At 37.3% G+C, this 22,875-nt stretch overlaps 3 protein-coding genes across 3 annotated transcripts in view; 1 reads left to right on the forward strand and 2 right to left on the reverse strand.

The window, feature by feature from the left end:
* LOC133525428 (UDP-glucosyltransferase 2) overlaps positions 1 to 7,632 on the forward strand; it is a 69,601-nt gene extending 61,969 nt beyond the window's left edge. Inside the window, exons 6-7 of the mRNA XM_061861675.1 lie at positions 828 to 1,056; positions 4,934 to 7,632. Coding sequence (XP_061717659.1) covers positions 828 to 1,056; positions 4,934 to 5,514 — 810 coding nt within the window. The 3' untranslated portion in view covers positions 5,515 to 7,632. The remainder of the gene's footprint in view (positions 1 to 827; positions 1,057 to 4,933) is intronic.
* The window catches only part of LOC133525431 (uncharacterized), a 52,567-nt gene that overhangs the window by 18,572 nt on the left and 11,120 nt on the right, over positions 1 to 22,875 (reverse strand). The gene's annotated exons all lie outside the window — the stretch shown is intronic.
* LOC133525885 (uncharacterized) overlaps positions 11,064 to 22,875 on the reverse strand; it is a 97,600-nt gene continuing 85,788 nt past the window's right edge. Inside the window, exons 24-26 of the mRNA XM_061862296.1 lie at positions 18,843 to 18,968; positions 14,965 to 15,106; positions 11,064 to 13,163 (exon numbers count right to left, since the gene is read on the reverse strand). Of these exons, the coding sequence (XP_061718280.1) occupies positions 13,045 to 13,163; positions 14,965 to 15,106; positions 18,843 to 18,968 (387 nt within the window). The 3' untranslated portion in view covers positions 11,064 to 13,044. The remainder of the gene's footprint in view (positions 13,164 to 14,964; positions 15,107 to 18,842; positions 18,969 to 22,875) is intronic.

Raw genomic sequence — 22,875 nt, forward strand, 5'->3', positions numbered from 1 at the left:
GGTGGGATAACTGTTTAGAACAAAGAAACTATAGCGTAGGTACTTGGTTTCGCTGCTATAATTCCATGACACTATCGGAGCTAAAATCCTATCCTGGCCTGGCTTTAGGTGTTAATACAACTAGCAACAAATATATATTTGAAAATAGCTGAAAGTTCCCAAAAACTAATCAAAGTTGTCAGTAGGTAAAAAGCACAGCAATTTAAGAAGAAACATTTACACAAGTTCACAATAAGATTTTTATATTTTCTGAACTCTTTCTTTGTACAAAGTTTTGCAATTTGTAAAACTTTTCGGAGGCCAAACAGTGCTTGCAACTTCATTTCATTCAGTATATGTTAGGTACAAGCGTATCTGAACTAACTCTGTACCACTGACTTAGCAAGCGAAATAGTTCCGAAGCGCCACTATACCGGGTGTGGCAACTTACCAACATTTATTCAGCGATTTTTGAAAATTATGAATTCTTTAGAATTCCTGTTTTTCATACAAATTAAATATTACCTTCAATGTACCTACGGTGTCATCAGTGTATTGACGTTGATTGTCAAGCTTTAAACATAACTAAACTCGCAATACTTTGTGTCTTAGAATAAACTTTGGTGTTCTAAAAATCAAAATAAAAGTTGCTGAACAAATGTTGGTCAGTTTGAGGAGCACAGCCTACAGTTTAAGTTTTTGCTCCTGTTACTGGCCACACCCGGTAATTAACATTAAGTATTAATTTGCTATGTAAAAGTAGGACACTCGAGTCTTTGTCACTGCAAAATTGGTCCAGGACTAAGGCTCCACCTACTTATGATGACTAATAACATTGTTCCCTCCAGGACATTGAAGACTGGATCTCCGGCGCCGGCGACGCCGGTTTCATCTATATCTCCATGGGCTCCTCCGTCCGCACGTCCAAGATGCCGCTCTCAGTTCACCGGCTCATCATCAACGCGCTCGGCAGGCTTCCTCAGAGGGTGCTGTGGAAGCAGGATGGGGAGCAGAACATGACGGATATCCCGGCTAATGTCAGGCTGTATAAGTGGCTGCCGCAGCAAGACTTGTTGGGTAAGTTCAGTACAAGATTGCTTTGTTGAAGTATATTGATTTATTATATCTTTGAAATTTCGACACAACATTTCACTTGGGATGCGATGACAATTTTTACGTGTTTGGATTTCTGCCGTTCTTTAACCCACCAACGGAGCGGCAGCTGACGTTCAGAGGACTTCATTATACATCTCCCTTAACCACTTTACGAATATCACCTGGGACGCGATGACTGACGAAATTAGTGTCTGGTCTGCGGTCTGCTCCTACTGGCGGCAGAACTGTATTTCTAATAGATGCTGCTCAAGAATATCTTACCTATCTATACAGTCTTTACTTCGACTAGTTTTCAACTTCCATTAATCTTCCGTCTATCTACGTCTATTCGGGCAGCTGAAGGGCATTTATCTTATGATTATTGGGGACCCTTGTGGATACTCTTCGACCTTGGGCAAGATCCGTCAACTATTCAAGAGCTTTTTCGACAATCAGTGTTTTCGGAGTGTACCATCCTGGCCAAAACTCCTTTGACTCCGTTATGGCTAGTAAACAGTCCACTTTCATACACACAATTATAGTAATATAAATATAAATAGACATCTTTTGCTTCATCAGTTATTCCCTCAAGCTTCAGCAGATCGTGACATCATGTCCTTTTGTTGAAAACTAGGTTCCTCCATAGGCTTCTGTTTCTCGCTAAGCGCTTGGCCTCGTGAAATTTTAATTGTATAGGTGCAGTAATTTGAGCACACAATCTAGTAGGGGAGGGCCCTGAGGTCTCGTACCTTCAACTTTGCCCGTCATTCATTACAACTCTCTCCAGCTATCCGGGGAGCGACGTGAGCTGTGTCCGAAGTATGTATTTGGTCCTGGCATGTCGTTGACAGCCGGCGTTTTATGCGTAGCTCCTCCAGTATGGACTGATTGGTAAGCATTGCCATCCATGGTACTCGTAAAAGCCAGCGCCAACACCACATCTCAAACGCGTTGATACGCTTGATCTAATTTTCTCGGTTAGTCGAATCATAAAGAAAGATTGGGAACACCAAAGAATGCCAAAATAAACCGAAATATAATTAAATATAACAGCAATATGTCAGCTACATACCATGGGCCTTCTGTCTATTTATGTACTATTAACTAAACGGCCATTATCTTTACGAAGCAACTCTGTATTCCTAGAATTTCTATTACTAACATACATGGGTGCGGTACATATTTCTGTAACCTATTTCACTGAATTGCCTGAAGCATCTAACGGCAAAACGGTTGTTAAATTGAATTGTATTCACATTATTTGAATTTAATTCTGCTCCGTACTGTTTCAGGATAAATGTTTTAGTTCTGAAAATATAAGTTTCATAATAATGTGTCGGGAAAATTTGTGTATAAAGTAGCGAACCGTGGTCAAGGTATTTTAAACTTAAGTAGTCTTTGACGGCGATTCATGGCGCTGAAGCAATCTTTCGGAATAGTAATTCACTATAATAATATTTGCAGTTAAATACATTTCACTTTATTTAACTGGAAATATTATAATAGTGAATTACTATAATTAGCTTCTAGTATGAATTATTTGGAAGATGTGAATACAAGATACAAGAAATTTATTGATAAAAGTCAATGTTTTACAGGTCAATTTGAGGTAGGTACATATTCAACTAATATTAGTAGGTACAGCATTTTTTGGATAAATGTCACTTATTATAAAAAAAAAAAATCATGTCAATCGATATTACTTTCCGTGAGATTCAAATGTTTCTAATAATCCCGCTATCTATTGTACTCCAGAAATATCCAAATTGCGAAAGTACCTACCTAAATGTATCGCGCGCCCCGCGAGTTAAATGTAAAAACGCCTCAGACAAAAAGCGCTCGTGCCCATCGACGTCACAACACGCACGGCAAAATAGTCCAAAAATATTAAAAAACAAAAGCTTCATAAATACTTGCAATGAAAACTAAGAGCGAAGAAGATTGAATCCGACGCATACTGCCAGAAACGCAAATTACCTCATACGCAGATGACCATGATTATATTCAGATCAGTCCAGCCGATTTTGAGCAATTGCGAGTTCTTAGTAAAAAGACGTACAAATACATACAAAGCGCTGCGAAGCTCGAAGGTGTTGTCGCGCTGCTGCAACTGCAATTGCGCAGTAAGATATGTATTGCTGTAATAAAATACCAGGCGTTAGGTATTTTATTTTGGCATTTCCACAGAATAAGTAGGTCTACTATCGCACAGAAAGGATACTTCCTACAAAACCGAAGTTTGACAGCGATTCAAGGACGACTCAAGCTGTCCCTCTCTAATGTATGGCACTATCCCTTTCGGCTATTTAGGGTTGTCAAAATTCAAGTCATTATCATATCAGTGGTTGTGCACGCAAAGGGACGTCAAGTTGTGCCAACCCTAGTAATTGCTCGGAGCAATGCTGAGATGAACGAAGCCGAAAATGCTCGAATGCTGCAGTATGTCATAGAAACTGTCTAGATAGGTACAGTCATGGACTCAACACGGGTCAATAATTAAAGTCCGTGACGGTACTTAAAATTTTGTGAGGACGCTGTAAATAAATCAACACTCTAAACATGAAAAATTGGACTTCCAAACAATCTTACCCTAATTTGGCGGCGTACCTAACGTCAGAAGTACCTAAACCTTAGTTTTTAATTGCGTGGAATTCTGACGTCTCCTGGTGATGTCAGGGAAAAAAATACTTCTTTTTATGGTGAGAATTACAAGCCAAAATAAAACATCGGAAATACATTGGGACATGATTATTTTTAATTTCAATCATCATAAGACTTTATTCGTGAAAACAATGATAGTTTAATTTTAAAGTGTACTATTTCGACAAGAGAAAATATCAGGTATTTTTCTGGGGTAAAAATAATTGTTACTGGTATCATTCTAATGACTTCCATATATCGTAAACCTTTGGACTAAAATTATATTTTTTATACTTTGTACTATCTCGTCTCGTTTTAAACAAAAAATAATGTTCAAGTGACTTGGTTTATACCGTGGCAGCTCCAGCTATCCTCCGTACGAACCCTGTTTTTAACATATTTGGCCACTGCGATATAATTATAATAAGCGTCTATGGCACGAGATTAAAATTATTATCATTCTTAGTATTTTCCTAAATTCAAACAATATAATTGATTGAGTTTTATCAAGCGTTTTGACGTAATCCGCTGTTTGTGCGACGGAGGCAGCGGCAAGCGGCGTCCATAAGTAGGAACAAAGGTCGGGTCGCTGTGTTCCACTCCACCCTATGGCCGCCGCTCGCCGCTGCTGCCGCAGTACGATGTCGTGACCAAGCCGTGAGGACTTACATCTACACTCCATTTCAAACAAATTGTATAATTGTTTACGTCATAACTCATGTCCTTCGGCTTTCAACAGTTTGAACGTGCGAATTTGTTTGAAATTACGTTCAAGGGAACTGCCCACTTTGAAAATTTTCAGTCAAATAAGAGTTCATGCAAGAAATATTAACTTCATATAAAAATAATTGATAATGATACATACAGTAAAAAAAATGTTCACTATCCCTGAAACGTCAAATTATGACAGCTGTCAGAATTCCACGCATTAAAAACGAAGGTTTAATGTTCATGTAACCCATCCTTGTCCATCCCGTTTCTGCTGAATGTGATAGAGCGTGATAGTAGTAGCCTTCCTTGTTTTCTTTAGATAGTTTGAGCACCTCCAAAGAGGACTCCTCGGGTTTCCATTTTCTTTGTCTTGTTTTTTGTCCCCAAAAAATGTGACGGAATGGACCATTGTATAAGATGAATAGTTGCCGAATATTCATGGCATCTCCAATTATTATAGATTATATGTACCAAGACAATAATGAAAAGACTGATGTTGTTTTTACAGGTCACCCAAAGATCAAGGCGTTCGTGACTCATGGAGGTTTACTCAGCATGTTCGAAACTGTCTACCACGGGGTACCCATAGTCACTATCCCAGTATTCTGTGACCACGACGCCAACGCCGCCAAAGCTGAAGTCGACGGCTACGCGAAGAAGCTTGAACTCCAGCACTTAACATCGGAAAAACTTTACGAAGCGATCAAAGAAGTCATAAACGTACCAAAGTACAAGGTAGAAGTGAAATATCGACAAACACTGTTAAGGGACCAAAAGGAAACGCCTTTAGAACGCGCTGTGTACTGGACTGAGTATGTCATTAGACATAAAGGAGCGTACCACCTCCAATCGCCAGCCAAAGATTTAAACTTCATCCAATATTACTTACTAGATGTCGCTGCTCTGGTTATACTTCTTGTTTTCACAATAGCATCACTTATTACCTATGTCGTAAGGGTTGGATTCAAACGGTTAGTCAAGTATGTGCAGAATAGACAGATGAATCAGTTGCTGGATAAGTCCAACGATTTGTTGAAGCGGTCGAAGAAACTTATCGACCACACGGCGATGTCTAAGAAACATTTGTAATACCAAATTTAGGTAAAACGTACAATCATTTTTTGTTAAGGGCATAACCATGCTTAGAAGTTTATTTTGTAAATATTAAAATCCAGTGCATTGAATTGTTTTGTAAGAAAAAGGAATAAAATGTTCTTTAGACGTAGGTGTCATTAGGCTGGAAAGTACATTGGTACTTGTAATTTGTACATATCTTTTTTAGAAACATAGATGGCGTGATTAACTAATTTTATCACCATTTAGAGCGCCATCTGTTGACCACTAGGAGAAATATGCTTTGTTTTCTTATTTCTGATCCTATGTGTATGTCTATTTTTTTATCGAAGTCGAACTTATATTTGCGGAACAACACGAATCGTTTCGGGCAAAAGTTACGTGTAAATTTTCCATCAATTGGCTTGGTTCGTGTTTATCTTGAAAAGTCAATAGATACAGCTGGTTAAAATGGCAGGAAGGAAATTTCTATTATTCATTGATTGAATAACTTTATACAAAACTATACAATACAATAAATACAGTCTGTTCTCAACTTAAGCTAACTTTGCGTTTGAAGAGTCTTCAATTCTGTACATTTTACTACCTTGAAAAACTCTTAAGAGGCTGTCAATACCTAAAGCGCGCACACTGTCTATTTGTATCGGAGTAAATGAGATAGCACTGTCGCATGTTACTGGGCCTGGGCAAGGGAATAATAAGAAAAATATTTATATAAAAAAAAGTGGATTATTAGTGTAAAATTTTACTCAACCACGGTTTAGATATAAATGTTTTGAAATTGTGATTTTAATTGCAGACCCATAAATCAAAACAATAAAGACATAAAACCGTTTAATTGTGATTTGAAGACCAATCTTTGCAATTATATTCTATCGAGCCGATTTCGTTCAATCGTGTAACGAGTACAACCACGGTCTTTGAAATATAATTAATATGAACATATATTTTTCTTACTTGACTAAAACAAATAGTCTTTCTTAAAAAACTGTTTAAGTAACATCAATTTCAAAGAAATTGGGTGTTGAAAGCCTCTTAAGGGAGAATTCGAATTGTTTAAGGATGCATAAAAACGGGTGATTATGAGAACAAAAACAAGCTGTGCTAATTATATATTATTTTATTGTAAGGATAGGATAATCGTGATAATAGTTTTGCTCAAAAATGCCTTCTTGTAATGAGAAATGTATTTTGTTCATTCGGATTATTTACATATATCCAAATACAGATGTAAACTTAGAACATCTATAAATAGTTTTGGTGAAATCTATATTAACTACGCAAAGGGATCAAGTATCGCTAAAAATACCCAGTTTCATAGTCTGAATGACCAAGTGATATGATTTATATTATTTTCTTTCAGTTTAATATTTAAAAGGGAAATAAAAGTAGAATGTATGTAGATAATATATTTAAACTTAGGAATCCTTGGTGGCCTAATGAAAATGACTGCATCTATTATATGAATAGTTACTAATATGAAGTTACCATTAGAGATTATAAATATACCTACGATTGTTACCATGATTTAACAGGGTACTTGGAACAGGGTATGGACTACACATACCTACACAAGGCTTAAAACACAGTCAGTTTTCCATTTAAAAGAACCTATTAGTGTGCCTGGACATCAGACATCATAAAATATACTTATATCAATAATGATACCGTTTTTTTGTACTTACCATTGCAACATTTACAAAAAATGTTTAGGGTATCAATGAATTCTTCGACGCTGAATCGGCTTAAGCCGATTAGAAAGAGCTCTATATTTGTCGATGTTATCAGCGAGTTTCGTTTCGCTAAGACGTCATGATGCGGAATCCGACATAGGCCAATAAATCATGAAGTTTGAAGAATGACATATCATCGGCTCAAGCCGATTTAGCAAGTGAACCTGGATTTTGTATATAATATCAGCTGATACCTGTATTATGCTGTTACTAATTAGTTTATGGAAGTAACTTGGTCTAAAAATCTTCCCACAAATGAGTGGTTTAACTGGTACAAAAGACATAATAAACTGTGAGCAAAGGTTGTGTGTACATGCCTTGTTTTTTGTAAATATTTTATTGTTAAGTTGAATATAAGTTAAGTTTAAAAAATAAAGAAATAAATGTGAGTTGAACTCAATTTGTAGTTTTTTGTCCCATTTACTTATACCCATTTAAACCTCAAAGGTGTCTCTTGGAAATATTTTGGGTGTGTAGATTGATATATCTAATATCTATAGATAGGGCGCAGCTTGAATCGTAGGAGCATTGACATATATCTCTAAGGACGGGCCTTACGGGCACTAAGAATGGTTGTTAGTTCAGTGGTGTCACTCACGAATTCGAGCCAATCGTGCAGTCTAACGCAACTTATTGCGACCAATCGCGCGCGTGATGCGAACTCATCAACTAATCGCGTTGTGGCGATGGCGTTAGACTGCACCATTGGCTCGAATTCGTGTGCGTGACACCGCTGTACTGGCTCCATTCTTATTGCCCGTGAGACCAGTCCTTAGATAATATATATGTCAATGCGCAGGAGTAACTTTCTACTTCTCTAATAAATTATCAGTTTTGCTTGACCTTTAAAAACCAAAATAAATATCATACCTACTAAGAAAATGTGACTAAGGACTACAGTGCCCAGGGCTGGAACGAACCTGCGTCCTCTGCTATTGCAGCAGGTGTCTACCCAGGCCACCCAGGTCACGGCACCATAGGTCGACTTTTCCACATATATGCAATTTTTACTCAGAGCTTGTGGCACCCCCATTATAAGTATTACAATACCATACCAAGGAACATTGCCGAGCGGGGTAGCCTGAGACAAATGTTTAAATGCCCTGTGCATTCCTACTAGACTATGCAAGTCATAAATTCATAGAAGTTTTACGTTTAAAATAACACTCGCACTGTCTGGGCTGTCAAAATCGCTGCCAACTTATCTTGGTCTAAATCTGCTACAATTCCCACTATTGCCGAAATTACAAAATAAAATATAGGTACCTAACGTAATTACTATGTTTGCAAGGGTAGTCTAAAATGAAACATCCTTTAGTGAATTCTAATTTATTTGACTTACAATTACAATTCTAATTCTATTTTAAATTAGCTATATAATTAAACTCCAGTGATAAATAAAGTAAAAGTACATACATTTCTTTGAAACTTTCAACTGAGATGTAATTTAAAGAAAGACTAGTGTTGGCTTCTAATAGAATTCCTAATAACCTATCATTACATCTAGAAAGTCTTAAGAGTTAATTAAATAAACACAAGTTTTTACATGCAACGTAAAGTGTAACAATAAAAAGTTTAGTTTTAAGCATCTGAAAGGAATTAAATATTTTAAGTGCTATTTATAATAAAATAGCAAAAAATGGGCTTCTTCATTGACATGTATCTAAGGACGGGCCTTACGGGAAATAAAAATGGGGCCAATACAGCGGTGTAATGCACACGAATTCGAGCCAATCGTGCTGTCTAAGGCCACAGCGCGATTGGTCGCAACTAGTTGCGTTAGACTGCTTCGTGAGTGACACCACTGAACTAGCACCATACTTAGTGCCTGTAAGGCCCATTTTGAGATATATGTCAATAGGCTTCTTCTGGTGTAATGTTTCTCAGATTAGCAGTTTCGGTACAGTTTGGTCATAGAACAATTACAATCTCTAGAATCTAAATAAATAAATAGCATTATTGTAAATTAAATGATTTTTATTCTAATTTTGTACATCCAGCATCTAGATAACATTAATAACCACTTATAGGTAGTAGAATTTTACATTGTAATGTGTTGTAAAGTTGGTGCAAGTAAAGAAAGCAAAATAGGCATGGTTAGAAAGAACAGTGGGAATTATTCTTTATCTTGTTTTTCTAATAAGGAAAGAGATATAAGGTAAGGTAGGGTGAGACGAACACAGTTTATTTCGCTCGGAACAGAAGGAGGAAGTCAAACAGTATGAGGATTCCATTCCTTACAAGTATTTGTCTTGTCTCGGTAATGGTAGTCTTTCCCCACCTTACCTTAACTCAAACGTTTGAAAATAAATGTATTTTTTTCTCACAATTCGAGCCTCTATTGAACTTTTTAAGTATAGAACTCTATAAAGATACTTGAAAATGATTCTTAATATCACAGTTTTGAATTTGTTGTTTGTAACGTAAGCAAACAATATTCAAAAGCCACGGACAAGTGTTACAGGCCAATTCGAAAGTACACTGATATCAAAATGACATGGTATCATTCAGTTATCCTCAGGTTATCCTGCATTTCACTCGTACTTGTCGGCGAGAATATCATCCTGATGTCAGTTTACGTTCCAATAGGCCTGTTATTCTTACGTAGCTTTGTCGTGCATGCGATGAAGGTGTGAACACCGTTTACATATATCTAAGGACGCGCCTTACGAGCAATAAAAATTGGGCCAGTGTAGCGGTGTCACGCACACGTATCAATCGTGCAGTCTAACGCCGCAACGCGATTGGTCGATGAGTTTGCATCACGCGCGCGATTGGTCGCAACTAGTTGCGTTAGACTGCACGATTGGCTCGAATTCGTGAGTGACACCACTGAACTAACATTTCTTAGTGCCCGCAAGGCCTGGCTGGCTAAGGCTGGTGAACACATAAGAGTTGATATGGCTGCTGGTAGTGGTAGATGTTAAGTTGAACATAGTATAAACGTTTTGTGACACAGTGCGTCGTGTATTATTGTAGTTGGTGTAAGTTAGGGGTGTCACCGCATTCATCGGCTTAAGTAATAATTTTGTATTTTTTTCACATTGCCCACCTAGTCAAAACAGCTGTTAATACGTAGTGTAGTTCGGTTCACAAGATAAAATACCGCCTAAGTCATTGTTGTGTTACAGCCAATTTGAGGTAGGTCTTAGAGAATGTAAAGAACCGGAGACGCCTTGTCTGTAATTTTCTATACAAAACTGTCTGCCGATTTTTGCGGGGGAGGGGCACGGCACGTGAAATGTATGTATTGTACGTAATGTAGAAATAGCCATGTCAGATAAACGTCAGTCGATACAATAAGTATGACGTGTGTGACCATTGGCCGAGGTTTTCGACAGAGGGGTAAGCTCTTAAAGGCGAATCCGCTTGGTTACATCCCCCAAGAGGTAGGTACTACCGAGCAACTTGATTCCTGACCCACTGCGGAACCTTTTCACATTTATTACGTCATTTAAAAAGTAAAATTATCATGACACTGTGAATGAGAAAACGTCATAAATCTGTTCGATTGCACATTGCACGATTTATTTGCTGTCGCGAAATGTAGTGACACCCTTAGGCTGTTATCACACTGAGTTTCGTGCAACGCCAGTCTGATTTCTGCCTTAAGTGCCGTATGAAACATTAGGAACACCTCACTGTGTATCTCGTGTGTGTCAGGTGCAGCTCACTGAGTTATATGATCAGTTTGCCCGCACAGTTGGTCACGTGATTCGGGTGCCTCCTGTTGAATTTCACAAGATTCTAATTAAAGTGTTTAAATGTGTAAAATCTTTAACACAAATAAAACTCAAATATACTTAATAATTAATGTCTACATAGTGGTCCCCTTTAAGGATGACTTACGCTAGACAGGGCCGGGGCGGGCCGGAGCTTTCGGCGCTTCGTTTCCGATCAGCCGTCATAGAAAATGACGTGTCGGACGCTCCGCCCCAGTTTAGCGTCATTCTTTATGTCTCGTCATAACAATGTAATAATGATTTTCTAGACGAAAATAATGTATATTAACTAATTAATAAATTAGTTTTGTAGAAGTTCATCAAAGTAGACACGGTTACGATCAGAGCGAGTTAAATGATAATAACAACACGGCTCAGTGCCGTGTGAAAATCAGAATATTACAGCAAATATCAGAACCAAATGCATGAAAAAAACATACAACCGAATTGAGAACCTCCTCTTTTAGACATCTTGAAGTCGGTTAAAAAGGCAAAATTGTCAAAAAAGGTAACATTTAAGCATAGGCAGATTTTTGTTAGGTACCATCGAGATATTGCGATAATTCGAATTCAACAAAAATATTGATTGATTCAATATAATTCTAATAATGTATGGTAGATATCATGGGAGGGCTGTTAACAACAACGATATTGCAAAATTGCATGCAAAATCATAAGTATCGAAAGCAGAATAAGTTCAAAGCCAATCAAGCCCAGAATCTGTGAAAAACAAACTACAAGTTTTCTCTATCTAGCCAGATTAAAACTTAAAAGTCTATGGTCAGGAAGGTAAGTTTACTATTATCAAAACCCGAAATCTTAAAGTTCAAAGCAAATCAAGGACCAGACAAAGTGTAAGATCTCTAACAAACCAGGAGCCGCTGCGCCCATTACATGACCTTGACCGCCTCGTGGCTGCTGAGCACGCTGACTTCCTTGGCATAATCTAACTAATTAGAAGTTAATAAAATACCTATAAAACAATTAGTCAATAGGAGGAAAGCTGTTAAGAGGCTGTCAACACCCAATGTCCTTGAAATTGATGTTACTTAAACAGTTTTTTAAGAAAGACTATTTGTTTTAGTCAAGTAAGAAAAATACATGTTCATATTAATTATATTTCAAAGACCGTGGTTGTACTAGATACATGATTGAACGAAATCGGCTCGATAGAAAATAATTGCAAAGATTGGTCTTAAAATCACAATTAAACGGTTTTATGTCTTTATTGTTTTGACTTATGGGTCTGCAATTAAAATCACAATTTCAAAACATTTATATCTAAACCGTGGTTGAGTAAAATATTACACTAATAATCCACTTTTTTTTATTTAAATATTTTTCTTATTATTCCCTTGCCCAGGCCCAGTAACATGCGTCAGTGCTATCTCATTTACTCCGATACAAATAGACAGTGTGCGCGCTTTAGGTATTGACAGCCTCTTAATAACAAAATGTATGTATTATAGAAGCAGAATCAATATTCTAAGTCTAGTCAAGCCAAGCCAAGGTTGGGCTACTCAGCCAGCTTAAACGATGACTCACGCTAGATCGGCCTGGGTCAGGGCAGGTGTCTAACCAAAGCTATCTATAGAAAATGAAGTGTCAGTCAGACACCGTCGGTCCGATTCAAATAATGATTAAGACACGTTTAAGATCTTGGAAAGATCTTTAAAACATCCATAACTAAACGACATGTCAAAATTGACGTTTATTTCGATTCCGCTGTGATCTCAATAAGATCTATCTACGATATTTCTAACGTCTAAATGACATTGGTTGCCCGAATCGAGCTGCTTCTGTGAATTGTACGACATACTTATAAACGATATCTAAATGAGAACTTATCCAAACCAGAACTTATCATTATCGTATCTCATTCTTCAAATCTTTAACTTAAAGTAAGTGTAGCCAATTGAGCCCTGAATCTGCAAAAATGGTTTTGTCTATGGCGTCAGTAAATATTATAAGTTCGTAGCCAACTAATCTCTAAATCTGCGGATAACAGGCAATCGTCTGATAGGCAATTGTCTGACGAGCCTATAGATTGGGATGTAACGACTCCAGGGAAGCAGGAGCCGCTGCGCCCATTACATGACCTTGGCCGGCTCGCGGCTGCCGAGCACGCTGACCTCCTTGGCCTCTTCTTCGGGCTTGATCTTGGCTACTGACGCTGAGTTCTTGGACACGGCGAAGTTCATTATGCCCCCTGTAAAGAAAGATTTTTTGCAAGCTTTTATTTAACTTGTTATATTTGTATGAAGGTAGGTAAGTACCATAAAATGAGCGTACTTTGCTCCAAATTTGAAAGGAGATCATCAATTCTGGGCCCGGAGGAAAAACTATCGTGTATATGGTACAGACTATTACAGCAATTATATACGCATTTTATTACGGAAACGCTGATTTAAATAATGCCATCACTACTAAAACTGTTGAAGCAGAATTATTAGGTACAGAAACAGAGGGGAGTAAAGTAGGGGCACATCTTGGGTTTGTCCGGGTCAAATCTTGCAAGCTAAATTAGACCCACATCCCATTATTTGATTGAGCTGAAACTTCGCATACATATGTATGTTGGGTGACAATGCAATATTTACGGTACTATAGAGCTGATCTGATGGTGGACTCAGGAGGTGGCCATAGGAACTCTGTGATAAAACAACGCTTATTGCGTTTGTTAGAATTGTCTCGGTGAGTATTACTTGTCACTTGAAAAAAGGACAGTTAGCGGTTAAAAAAAAATATTTTAAATGATTTTTTTTGGAAAAAAAACATGATGATTATAATAAAGCGGTCCACCAGATAAGCGCATACAGAATATTCTTAAACAGAAATTAGCTTTATAAACCGCTAGGGGGCACTGGCGCATGTTTATGTCCCAGAACAACGTTGTTGTCTGTATTTACCCTCCGGGCAATGGGGAGTTGCGGGCAGAAAGGGTTTTGTATTTTTTGAAAAACATATACTTGATTATTAGTTACTAATATTACTGATGGTGATTTGAAAGAATCATAACCAAGTTTAATTTAAGATAGAGACGAATGACTAATCATCATTTTAGATTTATTTAATGATGACGTTGAGAGGGAAGTACTTATACCACTTGATCGTGCATACAAAAAGAGAAAACGTTATTCCACTTCTAAAAATTTCCCATCCTCCATGATTTTTTTGTATGTTATTGACACAATAAAAAAACTAGGTTTGTAGGTATTCCCTTTTTTTTCAAAATATGCAAAACAAAAAAAAAAACAAAAAAGCGAAACCTTTAGAGTAAGTGGAAAAGAAACATAAAAATTTAGTTAGTGGAAAATGTTTTCTCCCGAAATGGAATTTCATTGAAAAAATTAGAAAAGCTTAAATTTAAAAAAACCAGAACAGCTTAAAGAGAGGTATGGGCATTGTGAATGTCATCTCGCTTTGTGTGGTAGGGCACAGCACAGCGGATGTCATTCCAGATCTAGAGCAGAGCCCAACTGGGGAAGTACCTCCACCTTACAGAAAACAGCAGCCAAATAATACTAGACCCTACTCATACTCGTAGTGTTGTGTTCCTGCCGGTGAGTAAGGTTGCCAGAGCTCAACGAGGGGGAGGGGGGTTTAGGGTCGGCAACGCGCATGTAACTCCTCTGGAGTGGCAGGCGTACATAGGCTACGGAAACTGCTTACCATCAGGCGGGCCGTATGCTTGTTTGCCACCGACGTAGTATAAAAAAATTAGATTAAAAATTAAATTTATTTTATTTTATTTTTTTATTTCCTACACTTACAACTATTTTTACAGGTACTAAACCTAAGACAATAGTGTAACTACTTATATATAAAAATACAATTTAAAATATATCATTAAATCTATAACATAATATATACAATGCTGACTTAAATTAGATTCGAAAAGCCCTTAAGTGTCCGCAAATCATGACCTCCCCCCTTCCCCCCCTAATATAGTCGTGCTTGTGCTTTCTAATGTAAAAGTAAGCGCAGTCAACGCACCGCTCGCACTCTACCTTTGAAGTGGAACACCGCCCCGGCTAGCGCGCCGAGGGTTCCGAACGAGACCAGCATCCATTTGATGACGCCCACGGCTCTCTTCGGCCAGAACAGCTGGTGCTTGAGCATGTTCACGAACGTCTTGTTTAGAGCCAGACCCTGAAAGGACATAACAATATATATATAAATACAGCTAGAGCATAAAACGACCCATTCCATCCGAGGCAATTTATCCGTGAGCGTAAGCGAGGGCCGATATAAATCGAGGATAAAATGGGGCATCGATGCCGGAGTTATTGTATACTCTGATTTTCACTTCGATTGCGAAGAAAATATATAGATATATCCAATATTTTAAGTTTTTTTTCCCTAATGGTCGTAATTGGTTGCCAGAGCTCAACGAGGGGGGGCGGGTTTAGGGTCGGCAACGCGCATGTAACTCCTCTGGAGTTGCAGCCGTACATAGGCTACGGAGACTGCTTACCATCAGGCGGGCCGTATGCTTATTTGCCACCGACGTAGTATAAAAAAAAATCGAGTGAGGTCGTAATACACTTCTCGATATCGGGCCCCAAGTCAATGCCGATGTCGGGCCTGATAATCTTTTTAACGATGTGTATTGTCAACGATGTCCTGATAATTGGTGAAACGGAATAATACACTTGCCCGGGCCCGATTTCGCGCCTGACATCGGGCGATAGCGAGTGTGGCTGTAATTGGCACTTAAAACTCAATTCTACGAGCATGACAAGTAAACATATTAATTTTAGAGTACATATGGTGCTATTATTCCGCAACAGTGCGAAATGAGAAATATATTATGTAAATCTTAGAGCATTTAACTACTGGAGACGCCTCGTCTGTAAGTTTGTGTCTGCCGATTTTTGCGGGGAGGGAGCAAGTCAAATGTATGGCTACCTATTTGTACTTAACGTACAAATAGCCATGTCAGATAAACGTCAGTCCATACAATACATATGACCATTGGCCGCAGTTTTTGACAGAGGGGTAAGCTTAATCCTCCAAGATGTAGGTACCAGAGTCGTTAATTTTTATCGTTATGTAAACAGAAGCAACCTTTTTCTAAAATGTGTTTGATCCTCCTATAAATTTTTCAGAGATTAATTTATTCCATTTTCAACACTGATAAACTGGTAGTAACTGTAGTAAGATTCAGTAAGACAGCAATAGGGTTGTTTCCATCTACAAATTTTAGGGCAGAATTGTATCTCAATAAATTCTTTTGGTTTATAAGAACATGTTAAACTACTTTTAGGGGACCTGTAATGACCATATTTTTGTAAATATTGAATTTAATAGTACATTACGATACAAGTGCGAAAAATAGGAAATTCGAAACGAGTGGCGATAAATTAAAACACGACCGAAGGGAGTGTTTTAAATCGACACGAGTTGCGAATTACCTATTCGCACATGTATCGTACAACGTTTTACAGTACATATGGCCCTTTAAATGTTCGACACAGTAACATAATATGCTACTTCTCGCACTAGTGCTATAAAGTAGCCCCATATGTACTGTAAAATATCTTTTGGCACACGTCACGTGACCAAACTCGAAACGTTATTGAAGATTCTGATGACGTCACAACTCTCGGATTGACACTGTTGACAGTTAGACGATAAACAACAAATGACAAATGTCAGTTGACGGTTCGTATCTTCTACGTGTGTAATGTAGTTATGTGTCAAACCGTAAACTGTGACATCACACAATTTTCAAAGAGCGTTTTGGGCGCGAAAGCATCTGTCAAAATATATTTTGTTAATTTAACATATTTAAAGCCGTTTTTAGTATAAAAGTTGAATTTTAGGGCAACTTTTAGTTACTATAGAACGTAATATAAGCGTTTCAAAAAATTGGAAACAATCCTATTTTAAAACAAAGGAATACGGCTAGTCAATTGTTGGTTAATAAATGGGCCCCTTCTTTCAAAGGGCAAGCTAATTTAAAATCACAAGAAAAGCATGATACATTGTAAGTCTGGAAACACATGTTCATATTCTCAAGATATGAATAGACGTAATTGTCAGTGTTTGATATATTGGGTGAACCGTATGCGGTTGTTGCTATGAAGGTTCCCAATCGCAATTCCAGAATAAATAAGGGATTGTACAACCGGTTTTATTTAATACCTGTAAATAAATTGTCAAACTATTACCGCTATTAAAAGGATAGGTACCTATATTCCTATTAGAGGTGTTGTTTTCATTTCGCTTTTATTTTTAGCGCGATATATCGACTATTTACAATATTAAATACCTTTATTCAATACCGCTATTCACTGCAATTGAAAGGTAAGATGTAAATCATACACTACTACTAAATCACAACAAATAGGTGTAATATTGTAAGGTCATTCGATAACATTCTGCATAGCTGGCTGAAGTGTCTACTATTATTAGGTACTGGATAAGAAAATTAATTTGCGACGTATGTCATACATACGGCAAAGCACAACATACTCGCAGAAACAAATAAAGGAGTGTATTGACATTGACATGTATTACCGGTAATGGTTTTTAAGGGTAGCATGTCAAATACAGGTATTGTTGTCTAATGGCAAAATCGTTAATAGACATGAATACCGTTATTGATTATACCGGTAATCAAAGCTTTAGTGATATAAATAGCGAAATACAATTATAACCGGTTAAGTCTAATTTAAAACCGGTAGTAAGAATACCAAAATAATTAACGGCTTGATTCGACCAAGTATTAATCACATTTTGTACGTTTGTTATAAAAACTATGATTTTTTTAAGCATAACCTATAACCCTAGAATATATTATACATCAAAATCAAAGTGATTTGTTAAGATTTAGTTAGTGGAAACCGTTTTCTTCCGAAATGGAAATTTCATCACTTAACGGGGTTGTCGACAATAATTAAATAAATAAATAAAAATAAATAAATATTATAGGACATTATTACACAAATTGACTAAGTCCCACAGTAAGCTCAATAAGGCTTGTGTTGAGGGTACTTAGACAACGATATATATAATATATAAATATCTATAAATACTTAGATACATAGAAAACACCCATGACTCAGGAACAAATATCCATGCTCATCACACAAATACATGCCCTTACCAGGATTTGAACCCGGGACCATCAACTTCGTAGGCAGGGTCACTACCCACTAGGCCAAACCGGTCGTTACCAATCAATAATCGTCAATCGTCATAAAACGTCGAACGTTGTCGTCGTCGTCGTCGTCGTGGTATTAATAATTTACTTTTAAAATGTTTTTAGTGTAAGTTATAATACGTATGATGTGAATGTACTTTTATAAATAAAATTAAAATAAATAAAATAAATGTCGTAATTAAACGAAATGATTCCAAATGAAATATTCACCTTCTATACCCAACTCTCTGTCAAGTTTGGAATGACTCAAAACGACGAATCTTACCTCTTCTGCCTAGAACAGGGGCGCGTAAGTATTAGGCATGACTTTGCAGAGCTCCAAATTGAGCTTGAATACACTCTGTCAAGTTTGGAAGGACTCAAAACGGCTCAACTTACCACTTCTACCCAAAACAGGGGCGCGTAAGTATTAGGCATGACTTTGCAGAGCTCCAACTTGAGCTTGAATACACTCTGTCAAGTTTGAATGGACTCAAAACGGCTCAACTTACCACTTCTACCCAAAACAGGGGCGCGTAAGTATTAGGCATGACTTTGCAGAGCTCCAACTTGAGCTTGAATACACTCTGTCAAGTTTGGATGGACTCAAAACGGCTCAACTTACCTCTTCTACCCAAAACAGGGGCGCGTAAGTATTAGGCATGACTTTGCAGAGCTCCAACTTGAGCTTGAATACACTCTGTCAAGTTTGGATGGACTCAAAACGGCTCAACTTACCTCTTCTACCCAAAACAGGGGCGCGTAAGTGTTAGGCATGTTTTTGCAGAGCTCCAGCTTGTCGGTGTTCAGCAGCAGCATGTTGAACTGCACGCGCTGTCGAGCCACCATCGGCGTTCCGCTTATCTGTATAAATAAGAGTTCTTATCAAAAAGTTTTTTACTACACATTTTTATAGGACAACCTCGTTTTTAACTCATCAACACAGTTATAGAGAGTCCAAAACTAATGGTATTATAAAGCGCATTATATAAATTGCCCATAAATTGCGTTTTTCGTTTCCGAATTTGAACGGGAACTTGACACAAGATTCTCAGGTTACTTTTTAAGACCTCTTGGGTTCAGGTTTTTCTCTCTTTCTCCCTGCCACCTCCCTGCTGTGCATGCCCGGTGATCACGGATATAATGTTTTTAAATTGTTATTAACAAGCAAAATTGCATGGGCATCAGAATGTTGCAAATCGCTACGAGTATACAGAATTGCTTCCAAAACCATTGTCCAAAACTCTAGTAAAGTCTTGAATATTTACCATTATGTTAAATGAATTTGTCTGCCACCGTGATGTCACCGTAATATGATTCCCAGTTAAATGTTAATGAAATCGCGATCATTAATGCACACGTTAAACTCCATTATAATTTAAAAGCAAAGTATCCTCATTATGAGTTTCACGAAGCTTTCTAAAAGCGGTGTTTCAGATTGGATGACGTATCACCTTCAGGGCTATGATGGTTTTTTATCATCTGTTTCATGCCTGTCACGTTCTAACAAGTATGTAAGTGCGAAAGTGACGCATGACATGACAAGTGATAAAAATGCGACCATGATACCGCCGGGACGATTACTGGTAAATGTAAAGGTTTCCATCTGCCTCGCGTTATCCCGGCTTTAAGAGCCTGGGGTTTGCAACTAATCCCAAGAATCGGCGTAGAAACTAGTTAAGGATAAAGATTTCCATTTCACGAAATATCAGAACATCGTTAACAAGTTTTAAAATATAAAATAAATACTTTGTTGCCAAAAATATTTAATGTTTGATATTTTTACTTAAACCATTGCGGAATTACTATTTATTTTTAAGTATATTGGTAACGGTGTCCTGATATTGAATGGAACGAAAAAATGCTGTTTGGATGTTAACTATAGTTTTTTTTGCATCAGTAAAAATGTGAACATCATCTTTATATATCTTTTATTGAAAAACGTTTTTAAAGATCAGTAACTATTACTTATAAAAGCAAAATTAAATTAAATTAAATTACAATTTGTGTAAGAATGTACCTATAATATTTAATTATCTACACACATATCATAAACCCTCTATGATTGCCTTCAAAATCCGTAAATAATGGCCAACATTACGATAAACTGTTTTGTTACAACAAATTTCTTATCTGTGATAATGTAGTTATAGCTTCATAACTACATCAAAATCGATTTGGTTAGGCATTCAAATTTGGAACATCTCTGAAAAAAAAAGCAATTCGATTTGACCTCTATTCTAATATCAGTCGAGATGCCTTTTTGTTCGAAATGAAATGTCAATTGCATACAATTTTGACATATCTCTTATGTTAGTTTGTATCGAATGATACGGATCTAGGCCCTCGACTCTAGTTTGTCTCTGAATTTAAAAAAAAACTACATGCGTGAAAAAAGTTTTCATTTACCGGTATTTGACGTACAGTTTATCTTTTAATTAGTTTTAAGTATAAAATGAATATGTTTTGTTGTTTTTAAGGTAACTATAGCAAAAATTTCGTGTAAAATAAGCCATAAAAATATTTCGGTGACGCCACCACATATCCGCGAATTCCGCCAAGAGAGCAACGATTTGGCAATGATGCCCTAACGGAGGCTGTAATTTGGGTTAGTGAATATTTCATAGAAAGTTTATAATATGTGTGTAGATGAAATATAGTGTATGAAACTGTACATAATTAGGCATTAAAACACTCGTGTGATCTTTTTAAGGATTTGTTAGACCTGTACCCCAAAAGCATAAAATTGTTGTAGTAATTCACCGAATCGCATTTCACCTCGATCTCATATTTAATTTTCGCATTGTGTCTCAATAGTTTTTTTTTCTAGTGGCTGTAAGTTTTAGTCGCATTTCACCTTGATCGTGCATTTAAATATCGCGTTGTGACTCAATCGTTTATTATTTTAGTCGTTATTAGTTTTAGTCGCATTTCACCTCGATCGTGCATTTAACTTTCGCGTTATGACTCAATCGTTAATTACTTTAGTCGCATTTCACCTCGATCGTGTATTGTATTGGCGACGTGATTCAACGCAACAGTATGAAGATTGAGTAGATTGATGATTCTGTAGACTAGGGTGTAATTCTTAATTTCGGATACTTGGCGTTAAAGAAAGCAAAACAAATGATCTAAGACACAAAGCTGCTTTATTACTCCTTAAAAGAAACCTAATTATCTTCTTAAACTAATACAAATAGATAATATTTCAAGGAGTTTGATAGCACTTAAGGCTTAATCATACAAGTACAAAACGTGTTTTAAAAAAAATATTTCATTTAGTGCAAGCATCAAATTAACGTATCAATTTAATTAGAGTCCCAAACAAACATCGATCGCGGCGAAATGCGTCTACGGTAACATACTACACAATAAATTTAATTCTACAATTTAACTATACTAATGACAAAAGCTACGCGAAAAAGTCGATCACGGCGAAATGCGTCTACGGTAACATACTATACAAAAAATGTAATACTACAATTTAATTCTACTAATGTCAAAAGCTACACGAAAAAGTGCGTCAAGTAAAAAAAAACTAGTGATATCTTTTTCATTCAAGGTGAAATGCGATTCGGTGAATTACTACAACAATTTTATGCTTTTGGGGTACAGGTCTAACAAATCTTTTTAAGAAACTCACTTCGTTAGTTTCTTTAACCCACACTCGTGTATTTTAATGCCCTTTTATTATGTAGCAGTCACATAAACAACTATTATTTAAAAAGACACGTCAAAATCGCTTAGGTACCTTCTTTCTAATGCAAAAACAACGAACTATAGAGAGGTAGCTTCCGTTAACCTACTGCAGAGCAAAGGCTTTTCCCCTTAATCTCCACGACTCCCGATCTACTGGCCAGTTGTTGAGCAAGGTGTCTAGGGCCCTCAGCACACGGCGCCTAAGCGTAAGAGCCGCGTAAGCGTATCGTAATACGCGCGTAGAACGAGAGCACTACGAGCACGTACAACTTCAAACAAGCCGGCACACGAAGCGTCGTCGTAGCGTAGCGTATGAGATTTCTGTCGTCATTATACACGCGTAAAAAATAAAACTTCTGACATAATCAAACAATAAAAAAATCTTCTTTTGACGACAAAGTAAAATCGTAGAAAGATCCGCCGAAAACATCTGACGCCAGCGACTACCTACATGATTTCTACTACTGAGATTTCACTTAAAAAGCGATTACGCTTACGCGACGCCTACGTAACGCTTACGCCACGCTTGGTGCCCAGAACTCTACGCGTCTCGTAGACTAGTACTCGTAATGTTTTTACAGTACATATGTTGCTACTTTATAGCACTAGTGCGAAAATTAGCATATTACGTTACTGTGTCGAACATTTAAAGGGCCATATGTACTGTAAAACGTTGTACGATACATGTGCGAATAGGTAATTCGCAACTCGTGTCGATTTAAAACACTCCCTTCGGTCGTGTTTTAATATATCGCCACTCGTTTCGAATTTCCTATTTTTCGCACTTGTATCGTAATGTACTATTACGATACGCTTACGCGACGCTTACGTTGGCGCCTTGTGTGCAAAGGGCCTAGTCGTCCCACCATCTCCGCCCGAGCATACCGTGTCCGCGCCCATCTTCTGACATCCACTTGGTAGCTATGCTAGCCCGCTGCTGGATGCACGCGGCAGTCATGACCGGCTCATTTGAGCCAAGCAGTCTTAATAGACAGTAGATGAAATAAGCGCTTATAATAGGGATGCTGTAAAAATTTCAGACCTCTTTTAATAAGATAAAAAGTCTAGACTT

The sequence above is a fragment of the Cydia pomonella genome, chromosome 15 (assembly GCF_033807575.1).
Source record: "Cydia pomonella isolate Wapato2018A chromosome 15, ilCydPomo1, whole genome shotgun sequence".
NCBI classification, from domain to species: Eukaryota; Metazoa; Arthropoda; class Insecta; order Lepidoptera; family Tortricidae; genus Cydia; species Cydia pomonella.